Consider the following 12,232-nt stretch of genomic DNA (forward strand, 5'->3'; position numbering starts at 1 on the left):
TCTGTCTGTCTGTCTGTGGATCTCCGGTGTGATGGGCAAGGGACAGCGCTAACCTCCTCACCCTTTGAGTTATCGAGGTCATCTGGAGCCTATTGTTCTATCTTGGGAGACCAGGTCTCCCATGCAAGTGGAGTGGTGGATGGCGACGAAATGAACATTTATTTTCTTTATTGTACCTTAACCTATCATATTCAACGTATTCAATGCATTCACCGTGTTTAACATACTTAACGTATTTGATTGTTTCACGCATTTAACGTATGACTATGACGTATTCAACGTATTTAACTTATTTAACGCATTAATGTATTTCACGTATTTAGCGTATGTAACGTATTCAACGCGTTGAACGTATCTAACGCGTTTAACGTATTTAACGTATTTAATGTATTTAACATATTTGACTGTTTAACGTATTCCACGTGTTTAATGACTTTAACGTATTTAACGCATTTAGCATATTCAATGTATCTAACTTGGTCAACTTATCTAATGTGTTTAAATACTTAATCATTTAACGTATTTAACATGTTCAACGTAAACAACTATATAACTAATTAACTATTTAACGTATTTAATGTATTCAACGTATCTAACTTATTCAACGTATTTAACGTAACGTATTTAACGTAATTAAAGTACTTAACGCACCTAACGTACTTAACCACACCACTACCCAGTCAGGGACAGACAGATAATCGTTTCACTCTGACAGAATCCAATTAACTGTTTAAAATTCAACTTGATACTCGTAAATACCCCTGACGATATCCTTTCGTCTGACAAACTATACACGATTAAAACAATTAGTTGGGTGTGGAACAGAAAGACACACACAAACACACACACACAAACACACACACACACACACACACACACACACACACACACACACACACAGAGAGAGAGAGAGAGAGAGAGAGAGAGAGAGAGAGAGAGAGAGAGGGGGGGGGGTTGTGAGGGAATAAAGTTTAATTGGAGAGAGAATCTTCAAGACGAAAGAAGAATATGAGGTAGCCAGAAACAAATATACAAAAATCAGAAGAAAGAAAGGAACTTTTGAAGAAGAGGGGTCCCGTACGATTTGTGGTCCCTATTCTTCAAAAAGTCTACTTAACCTAACCTAACCCTTCCATTTCTGTATTCATTATTTCATGTTCTTACACGGGAGCATTAGGGTTGATTCACACTATCGGTCCGGTCGCGCTCCACTCTCGCTCCGCTCCGGTTCTGAGATATTCAGGGTTGATTCACACTATCGGTTCGGTCGCGCTCCGCTCTTGGTTCTGAGGTATTCACACTATCGGTCCGCTCTCGTTCCCGTCATCCCCCCTTCCTCGACACCAGTAGAAGTCTTACCATCAGTTACGAAGGATGTGTGACTTTTCTGACGCCGAGTTGGCAATAATCGCTATTGCACTTGATGAAGAAGAAGAAAAAAAAAATAGAAAAAGAAAGAGATTGTGGGTTCATCCTATGTTGTAAGATAGGAAGACTGAAGGAGAATTTCATACTCTGTATCCTCGTCTTATTGATGATGAGAGTAAATTCCACAGCTATTTCAGAATGAACAAAGGAACATTTGAGAAAATACTATCCAAAATTGAGGATGACTTGAAATGTACAAGAAGATGCTGCACTTCCTGGCACTGATGTGCTTGCACCATACGTTATAGTGGGAGATGAGGCTTTCCCGCTGAAGAGAAATTTGATGAGGCCCTACCCAGGTTCACAGACTGAACATAAGGTAGAGAAGAGGATTTTTAATTATAGATTATCTAGAGCCAGGAGGATAGTTGAGTGCACATTTGGTATTCTAGTGCAAACCTTCAGAATATATTTAAGGAAACTTAAAGCTATGCCTTCTAACGCTAATGCAATCATTACAACAACATACATACTTCACAATCTGATACACCCAAATGCTGTTGCATTACTAGATACTGTTGTCATGCCTCCATCAAACACAGTACGTCCAATGAGAGGAAGAGGGGGAAATGCTACAAAGGAGGCTTTTGGCGCGAGAGAAACACTGAAAGATTATTTCAGCTCCCCAGCTGGTTCAATGCCTTGGCAAAATGATAAAATATAAGTAGACAAACAAACTTGTGTAGGAATATTTGTTGAGTGAGCTAAGGAGATGCATTTCCGCAGTGGATAATAGGTTGTTATTATACATATGGAATTTCTTTCTTCGGTTAATAATGTGTATTTTTTTTCTCTCAGTACCTTGGCAATATGATAAGTATGCAAACATTATCACTGTAGTGCAGCGAAGTCAGGTCATACAGCTCCGGTTTACCTTTTGACTAATTCTATTAGCATTTCATCTAAATCCACAAAATTAAAGTAAGTTTTGTAGGTTATATTTTATTCAGTTGGCGCTTATGAATATCCTCGCTGTGCGCATTGTCATTGTATCAGTGATAAATAAAAAGAAAATGTATTTTTATCATTTTTCTAACTTTCTCATGATCCCATTGTGGTGTTTCCTTTGGATTATCCATGGTTTGGTAGGACAGAAGGAAACACTACTTGCTTATATGAAGGCTGAATCTCGACTGGAGTGGAGCAGGAGGAGCAGGACCGTGGCAACTGAGTTCACACTGGCGCTCACGGTCCAGTCACGCTCCGGTCTCGCTCCAGTAAAAATATCTTTTGACGGAACCGTGACCGGAGCGAAACCGGAGCGAGACTGGAGCGAGAGCGCCAGTGTGAATGCTTCCATTGAAATTAATGAGACAATATTGGACCGGACCGAGAGCGGAGCGGGAGTGGAGCGCGACCGGACCGATAGTGTGAATCAACCCTTATTCTTCTAAAGGGCGAAACTGAGATCGCTATTGGGGCCCCTTTTGCTCTTCAAAAGCTCCTTAAAAAAAAAAAAAAAAAAAAAAGATACTTCAAAGGGCGGTTAATCAGCAAATATGAAGACCCTAAAATATTCTCATACACATGTAAATGGCAAACTAAGAGAAGGAATCTTCACACTAAAAGTGGACGGAATGATATGTGATGAAGCTAAGACAGTAGAGACAACATATTGGTGTTGGATGAGTAAGGGATGGGTGTGTTCCTTGTGGAGGCCACGCCCTTTATAAAGAGGAAAGGGTAATATAAAAAAAACAATCTGCATTAATGAACAAAAATTTTGTCTTGGTCGTCACCAAAGTAAAAGACTTTCTGGACAACCAGCATGATTCCGAACCTGTATTAGGTAAATACAATGAGGCAAGTCCACTTAAGTAAGAAAATGTGCACATTCCCGTGTTTCTTTCCCTTGCCTTCCCATATGTTTGGGTAAAAACAAGAAATATTTTCTGGAAGACCACGTGACTAAGTGATTAGCTCCAGATAGGAGGGAGACACAGAGGAGAAGAGAGACATGAACTGGAACCCGAGTTTATTCCTGACTAGATTCGCGCTGAAACACTTCTTCAGAGGAATAACATAATAAGGAGAAATATTTGCAAATATATACATCCACCTTTTCCAGCTTGTCATACTGCTTCAACAGAAGAGAAGGTTTTGGTTAGGTGAAGAACGATATGCGTGTGTTAAGTAGCGGCACACACTGCCCATAGGATGAAATAGCTGGCTGGAGCACGTCAGGATCTTTATGAAACGAAAATGAACGAAACTATTCGAAAACAGTCTGGATAAGAGGAGCCGGACCAGTAAAACATGGCTGCCGAGGTGCAGACAAGGTCATCCGGGTCAGCTCTTCACTTTTTTTCTTTTTTTTTCAAGAGAAATTGTGTGTGTGTGTCCTCGCATTGACTCCTAAAAATGCTCCCTTTTCCCCTATGAACTCCGTTGCACCGGAAGACTAACCATATCGAGGCTTGAGGAGGCTCGGGAGACGAGAGGACTAGGGGAGGCTAGTCGCCGGTAGGCCTACCGGGAGATGGGTGAGAAGGTGAGAAAATCTATTTATCTATTCACTTATCTATTCATTTACATTTTTTTTTTTTTTTAATTCACATCTTTCTAGAACTACCTGGTTATGAAATTACCATAAAGTAGTTTCCTTGCAGACAGAAATTTTTCGTTTTCCTTCACTTTGTTAAGAAATCAGCGACCATTAGGCCAGAACACTTCGTTCAAATAATCCATTACCACTAACAATGATCTAACAATGATCACATATAGAATATTTACTCTAAAATTTATATTTGTTCACTGATTTCGACCAAGTGAGTTACATATGCAATATACCGGTATATATACATATGTGCTAATAAGAACACGGGTACGTGTGTTCATATATATATATATACTGTATATATATATACACACATATATATGTATATATTCTCAAATTTCTGACAAAATATTTGGTGTCATGCACAACTATGTCTTTTTTTGTAAAAGTCTGTTACAATATGTATGTTTACACTACAAATACAGGATTTAACAAGCTAAATTACATTTTTGGGCGGGTTTGTGAACAAGATGTGAATATACATTATGTAAGTAGAATATTAATCATCTTTCTTCTTTTTGTTACTATCATGCGCATGCGTAGAGTGAGACGTACCTTTCATACGTAGAAATAGCAAGGTCGCTTGACGGACAAAACGACGCTCCTCGCTATATCAATATTTCATTTGTGAACTTACAATCCAACAAACACATCCTACCCCAAAATAACTCCACGATATTATGCCGTATGTTCTCTATTTTATTTCCCTTCACGTGATACCGAAAATTCAAATAAGGAGCCAAGAAAAGTCGTTGGCAACTTGGGTTGTAGGGTGATGTGAGGAAATAGTGGTCATCAGATGCGAGACTCACGGGCGTTTGTGTGGAGGTAAGCAACGCTTGAAAACACGCATTCACTAGCGCTCTCTCTCGCCCCAGTGTAGAGGAAAATATCTTAATTACGCGTGTCAGTGTCATAAAACTATTACTTCGAAGGACTAATATATGTGAACGATATTATTTCCCAACAAAAAAGAAAATAATATGCGTGTTTGCAAGCTCTTTCAACGATCAAAGGTCACTCTATTTCTTAGAATGACCATGACGTCACGGTTGCCATGGTTACGGTATAGTGACGTCATATCGGCTCTCGATACTCCTCATGTAAACATCATTCACAGAAACTGTGAGCGACGGGCATCATGGCGACCCGACTGCTTTCGGCGAGATAAGATGAGGTTAACATCGATGAGCATGATGCTGGATTCCCGGAGAGGAATGGGTACCTGTGCAGTGGGTGAAGCTGTAGACCATAATGAGAAGCAACTGAAAGATTTCAGTGAAATACCTGGGCCCACGGCATTCCCATTTATAGGCACACTTTACACTTATTTACCATTCATAGGTAAGATCTTGAATTATTGTCTCTTTTTTCAGCGTTCTCAAATTGTGATAACTAATTCTGCAGCATTGAAATTTCTAACAGAATGGTCACGAAAAATATTTTATATCAATGTAAAATTATTGTTGCATAAAAGCCTGAAATACTACTAAAATTGATAGTAAGTCAAAAGTGTATTTATACAAGATCTTCGTATCTCCTGGAAATGTCAAAGGCGACATGACGTTATGTCGCTCTCAATTTGGGACACGGCTGTGTGACGTCACCCATTAGCTCCGGCTCCTCCCAGCACGTGGACAGACCTTGTATATTGATCGAGTTTACATGTATTATCCCCTTTACTAGGTCTTTTTTATATAATTTTACAGCAGTATCACAATGATGCACATAGTTGAGCGTTTGATTGTCAACTACAGTGAAACCAATTTTAGAAATGGGAGAGAGGCCCAGAGCCCTTACATGCCAAGGGCAGCCCCACGGCAAAATGCCGCCCCGGGGCAAAGTTCTAAGTGACGCCACCCTCCCCCCCCTCCCCCATCACCACTTCCCATTTCCACCATCCCTTACAGCCTGTTTTAGCTATTGGCTTGCGAAATAATTAAACGGACTTTAAAAATGTTATTTGTTGTCCCTATTGCAGAAAGGATAAGGGAAAAATATTTCATATTCTCTTGATTCCGACGCAAAATTCGTATATTACGGTAAAATACTTAGGGCTCCTTTGACCCTTTTTTTTATTATAATTATTTTATCAGCCTTGTGGGCTGCCCCCCCCCCCCCCATGTGAGGGCCCTGGAGAGAAGGGATGCATATACAGGCGTACGGCGAATACTTATTCTCAAATCTATTTTTTTACTTGACTCTCTATTAATGAATACATTAATTATGATGTATGGGTATAAATTTCGAACGCAGCCTCAATCCCCATAGATCATTTCTATCACTGAGTAGGAACCCTCGGACAGAAAATAAAAAAATTATATTGTGATCATTTACACTAATCTGCAAAAGACCACTCATGCATACTTTCCCACACACGTGTCCACACAAACGCGTACTCACGCTTCGCGCGCATACACATTGTAGTTGATGGAATTATATAAAAAAACAGGCTTTATAAGAAAAACAAGCTAACAGTAACGATAATAGATTTTATCTCGAGTATTACAAACCGGAAACCCGCAGCCATATAGTGGCTGGCAACAGTCCTCGGGTTTTACCATAGATCTCTCTGGAAAGAGAAATTGGACTAATGTCCGTGTCCTGTGAATTTGGAACGGTCTCTGTGTCACCGGTTTGTGAGGGTTTTGGAAGACTGGCAAGAGGGAGATGATTCTCTCTGACGTCTATCCGGAAGGACCACCAGTGGAGAAAAAAATTAAGGAAGAGAGAGAGAGATTGATCAATCAACGAAAAAAAAATCCCTCTCATTCCGCAGGTCAGTACTCGTTCCGTCGTCTGCACCACAACGGATTCAAAAAACTCCAAAAGTTCGGCCCTCTGGTGCGGGAGAACATCGTGGGCGACGTGACCCTCCTCCTCCTCTTCGACCCGAAAGACGTGGAGGCCATGTACGCCACCGAGGGACGATATCCGGAACGGAGGTCCCATCTCGCCCTCGAAAAGTACCGACTCGACCGACCGGACATGTACAACGGAGGGGGACTCTTCCCAACGTGAGTGGCGATCTCAATAAATAGATCTTTGATTGTTGTCTCCATGTACTTAGTAATTTAGGGGTGTTTGTGATAAACACGCCTACGATTCAGTTAGCTCTTTTTAGCTCTTCTTTACTTAATATTATATATATATATATATATATAATATATATATATATATATATATATATATATATATATATATATATTTTAGAACATTTATCTATGTATTTTGTAGTCAGTATTTCAGGGAATTTAGTGACAGACATCCCTACGGACCAGTCACTCAGCATTGATTTTTAGATCTGAAAACGAATCCCCACTTAAAAAGAATTATGTCGGTCACTCTTAAATTTGGCTTTCCATCCTGTCAGTTACTGCCCTCCTTAATCCTTATTTCACCACTAGATGTTGCTGACAATATAGATGATACTCTTAAGAGTTAGTTTTCGTATTTATTCTCCACGAATCTCAAGCAATGTCTTAAATCTAATGGTGATCATTTCATGTCATAATTCTAAAACACTAAATCCCACTAAACACGGTGCATTCCTGACACGCCTACATCGAGGATTCTTTCCTAATTATGTTACTTTGTCTTTGTATCTCTCACTCTTCTTATTAATTTGTTTTGCCTATATTTGCAGTCTCATATGCATGGGATGCGATTCCTTCGCTATGTTTTATGCTTGTACACACACACATACACACACACACGCACACACGCACACACACACACATACACACACACACGCGCACACACACACACATACACACACACGCGCGCGCACACGCACACACACATACACACACACACACGCACACACGCGCACACATACACACACACACACATACACACACACACACGCGCGCGCACACGCACACACACACACGCGCGCACACGCGCACACACACGCGCGCACACACACACACACACGCGCGCGCACACACGCACACACACACACACACACACACACACACACACACACACACACACACACACACACACACACACACACACACCGTAATGTGGTGTTTCAGTGTTTGTCAATGCATTGGCCTGTTTTTCCCTCAGTGTTATACCAATCCAACTTAAACCCAGGGTTTAAAATGGCACCTAACTCATATATTTTGTTTTCCTCATAGGTAGCTCATTTTTAAATTGTCAAACACCACACTATATTTCTACTAGTTTATGTACCTATCTATTAATTTTATTTACTAATCCATTTGTTTATCCAAATCATTATCTATCTATTCATCAATTTATTTATTATACGCTAAAGTACTCCTAAAATTGTCGAGTATGTACATTCCGTATATTATTATGATAATAATAATAATAATAATAATAATAATAATAATAATAATGATAATAATAATAATAATAATAATAATAATAATAATAATAATAATAATAATAATAATAATAATAATAATAATAATAATAATAATAATAATAATAATAATAATAATAATAATAATAATAATAATAATGATAATAATAATAATAATAATAATAATGATAATGATAATGATAATAATAATGATAATAATAATAATAATAATAATAATAATAATAATAATAATAATAATAATAATAATAATAATAATAATAATAATAATAATAGTAATAGTAATAGTAATAATAATAATAATAAAAATTAATTTATTTGGCAAAGAATCAATATACATGAAGTGCAAATAATAACAAGAACACATGGTTCGAAATAATTATTGCAGATTGCCGAGGATAACACAAAAAAGCATGAACGCTTATTTCCATTGTGGTCCTCATTAGATTGTTTTTCTACACTAAGTTACACAGACAACATACGTAGGGGGTTAAGGGGACCAGAGACAGTCATGAGTAATACCAGCCAGTACACATATGACACATAAACATTGTTTTAGTTTTGCTAATATTACTAAAATGTTTGGAACACATAGGATTTTGAGAATAGAAATTGAGCACCATCACAATAAGGAACATTGCATTAAGCAAAGGAACAACAAAATAATGTTAAAAGGTAACAAAACAGTATGAGTGAGTACCATATCAGAGTAGTACCATTAATGATATACTACATTATTCTACAGCTGTATCAACATGTTGTTATAGTGAATGCTACATTGCAGCTAGGGTCACCTATTAATTAATTCTAAAATTTTACCTGTATCTCAGGACGGAGTGGGCAATCAGTATGAGCACTAGGAAGTAGTACATTATAACCTGAGGCACCAGAAGTAGGGTACAGGGGACCAGTATTCGTATGAGTAAAACAACAAGGAGAACGAGGAAAAAGTCCAATTACCTTGTTGCCTGGTGCCCTGACTCACCAGGTTTGTATTATGGTCAGATCATAACTGTTCTCGTACCCTACCTGAGACATATACCATACTATGACTAGCAAAACAAAGGTGGAAACCAATTTGTAACATCAAACATTGTTATACTAAACTAAACTTCTGAAGGACAAAAAAGGGGAGGGTCAGAATAGCTATGAGTGAACGTAGATTTGGATGGTATAATTCATGGAGTCAGGTATCCCTCACTAAGCTAGTAGTACATAAAATCAAGGCTGTTCTTTGTCCATAGGTGAGACATACAGTAGCCCTTGACTTTTTTCTTGAAAGCAACCTTGCTATTTGACTGAATTACTAAGGAAATTTCAAAACCGAGTACAAGCATAAGTACGTGCACTTGGATCCAAGCTTGCAAATTTATATTCAAGGAAGAATTATGTATGTGTGGGGGTGGGGGTGCGTGCGTTCATAATTCAATTCATGGTTCTGCAATCGATCAGCATCCCTGGAACCAAAACACGGGTGACATTTTGTTCTCTTAAAAAATATTGCCTAGGGTAATTCATTGTTTTATTTTACTTCTGTTTGTCATCTAACCTTCCAACGTACATATACAAAATTATTTATGAATTACGTCTTTTTTTCTACGAAGTTTTCTCTCATTTCTCTCCCTCTTTTTTTGTTTATTCTTTCTAGGAGCGGGGAGACCTGGTGGAAGGTTCGAAGTGGGTCGCAGAAGGTTATGGCCCGACCCCAGTGCGTCCGAGCTCACGTCCCCTCCATTGATCAGGTGATTTTTTTTTTCTTTTTACACACACACACAAACACACACACACACACACACACACACACACACACACACACACACACACACACACACACACACACACACACACACACACACACACACACACACACACACACACACACACACACACACACACATACACACACACAAAGTTAATAAAACACCAGGGCCTGACGGTTGGCATCCAAGAATCTTAAAGGAGATGAAAAATGAGATTGTTGTTCCATTAGAAATTATTTTCAAGAGATCCATCATATCCGGAGATGTCCCAAGAGAATGGAAGCTAGCTAACGTTACTCCCATGTTCAAAAAAGGTGTCAAAAAGAATCCAAATAACTACAGGCCTATAAGTTTGACTTCAATCGTAGGAAAAATGATGGAAACTATCATCAGAGATGCTATCGAACATCATTTAGAAAGTAACCGTTTGATAAATGATAGCCAGCATGGTTTCAGAAGGAAATGTTCTTGCGTGACTAACTTACTCGAATTCTACAACACAGTTTTCTCGAATTATGACAAAAGAAACAATATAGATTTAATATATCTAGACTTTGCAAAAGCTTTTGATACCGTCCCACACGAAAGACTACTTACTAAATTTGCTTCACGCGGAATAAGTGGTAACCTATTAAGTTGGACTAGTAATTAGCTGAATGATCGAAAACAGAGAGTTGCTTTAAATGGAAAAACTTCTGGATGGAAAAATGTTGCAAGTGGAGTTCCTCAAGGTTCCTTTCTCGGGCAACTTCTATTCATAGTATATATAAATGATATAGACCATGGACTAAAATCTACTGTTTCCAAATTTGCTGATGATACAAAACTGTGCGGAATGGCAAATGATCACTAAACCAATTAGATATTGAAGAAAATTTAGATAAATTACAGCAATGGTCTGAAAAGTGGCTGACGAAATTTAACACAAGTAAATGCAAGGTAATGCACATTGGTAAAAATAACAGTAAGTACGATTACAAGTTATTTAGAAATTCGTTAACAAAAGTGGATAGTGAAAAGGATCTCGGCGTAATTATCAGTAACGATCTCAAATCATCCAAGCAGTGTATTTCAGCCTCTGAGAAAGCAAATAATATCCTAGGACAGATTGCGCAATCTTTTGACTTCAAAAGTCCATCACTCATTAACAAGCTATATAAATCGTTAGTTCGTCCACATTTGGAATATGCTGTTTCCGCACGGTCACCGAATCTCATTAAAGACATTAACAGATTGGAAAAAGTACAACGGCGAGCTACAAAACTGATTCCAAATATAAAAAAAAAATCATACGAAAATCGACTAAAACATATGAATCTGTTTTCCTTAAAAAAACATAGACTCAGAGGTGACTTGATACAGGTCTTTAAGATTTTAAAGGGAATTGACAACATCAAAAATGACAAAATTTTTACACTGAATGAGAATCCGACAAGAAACAATGGTCTCAAACTGTCCGGAAATATATTTGATCTAGAAGTGAGTAGAAACAACTTCGCCGTGTAGTTAATGAATGGAATAAACTTCCTGCAGAGGCAGTGCTATGTAGTTCAGTTCGAAGCTTAATCATTTAGATAAACACCTAAGCAAAATGCTGTAATGACTATCATTTATTTTATATTATTTGTTTATTTGTTTTGTTATCATTTGTCCGTTTGTTTGTTATTATTTGTTTCATTCTCATTTATTAATAGTAAGTACGATTACAAGTTATTTAGAAATTCGTTAACAAAAGTGGATAGTGAAAAGGATCTCGGCGTAATTATCAGTAACGATCTCAAATCATCCAAGCAGTGTATTTCAGCCTCTGAGAAAGCAAATAATATCCTAGGACAGATTGCGCGATCTATTATTATTTACTATTTACCTGTTTATTTACCTGTTTATTATCTGACTATACCTATGCATTTATTTATCTTATTTATTATTTACATTATTATTGTTTTTTATTTATTCATTTATTTGTCTATAATTATTAGGATATTTTCGCATCCGACCTAGATATGGACCAAAAGGTCTCCTGTCGGCATGCTCCGCCTTTGTAATCCTTTGTGATCCTTTGACTCCATGGCGCAGTGTTAGAATTCCTGGCTACCACTACTGAGGTCCGAGTTCGAATCCCATCCAGGGCTG

The 12,232-nt window shown here is 37.9% G+C and overlaps 1 protein-coding gene across 3 annotated transcripts in view; it reads left to right on the forward strand.

Annotated features, from left to right (window-relative positions):
- Nucleotides 1–4,813: 4,813 nt before the first annotated feature.
- Nucleotides 4,814–12,232, forward strand: part of LOC143036448 (cytochrome P450 302a1, mitochondrial-like) — a 115,390-nt gene continuing 107,971 nt past the window's right edge. For all 3 annotated transcript variants that reach the window (XM_076203817.1, XM_076203818.1, XM_076203819.1), the window contains exons 1-3: nucleotides 4,814–5,329; nucleotides 6,765–7,002; nucleotides 9,988–10,081. In XM_076203817.1, the coding sequence (XP_076059932.1) occupies nucleotides 4,969–5,329; nucleotides 6,765–7,002; nucleotides 9,988–10,081 (693 nt within the window). In that variant the 5' untranslated portion in view covers nucleotides 4,814–4,968. The remainder of the gene's footprint in view (nucleotides 5,330–6,764; nucleotides 7,003–9,987; nucleotides 10,082–12,232) is intronic.

The sequence above is a fragment of the Oratosquilla oratoria genome, chromosome 20 (genome assembly GCF_046742065.1).
Source record: "Oratosquilla oratoria isolate Oo_2021 chromosome 20, ASM4674206v1, whole genome shotgun sequence".
Taxonomy (NCBI): domain Eukaryota; kingdom Metazoa; phylum Arthropoda; class Malacostraca; order Stomatopoda; family Squillidae; genus Oratosquilla; species Oratosquilla oratoria.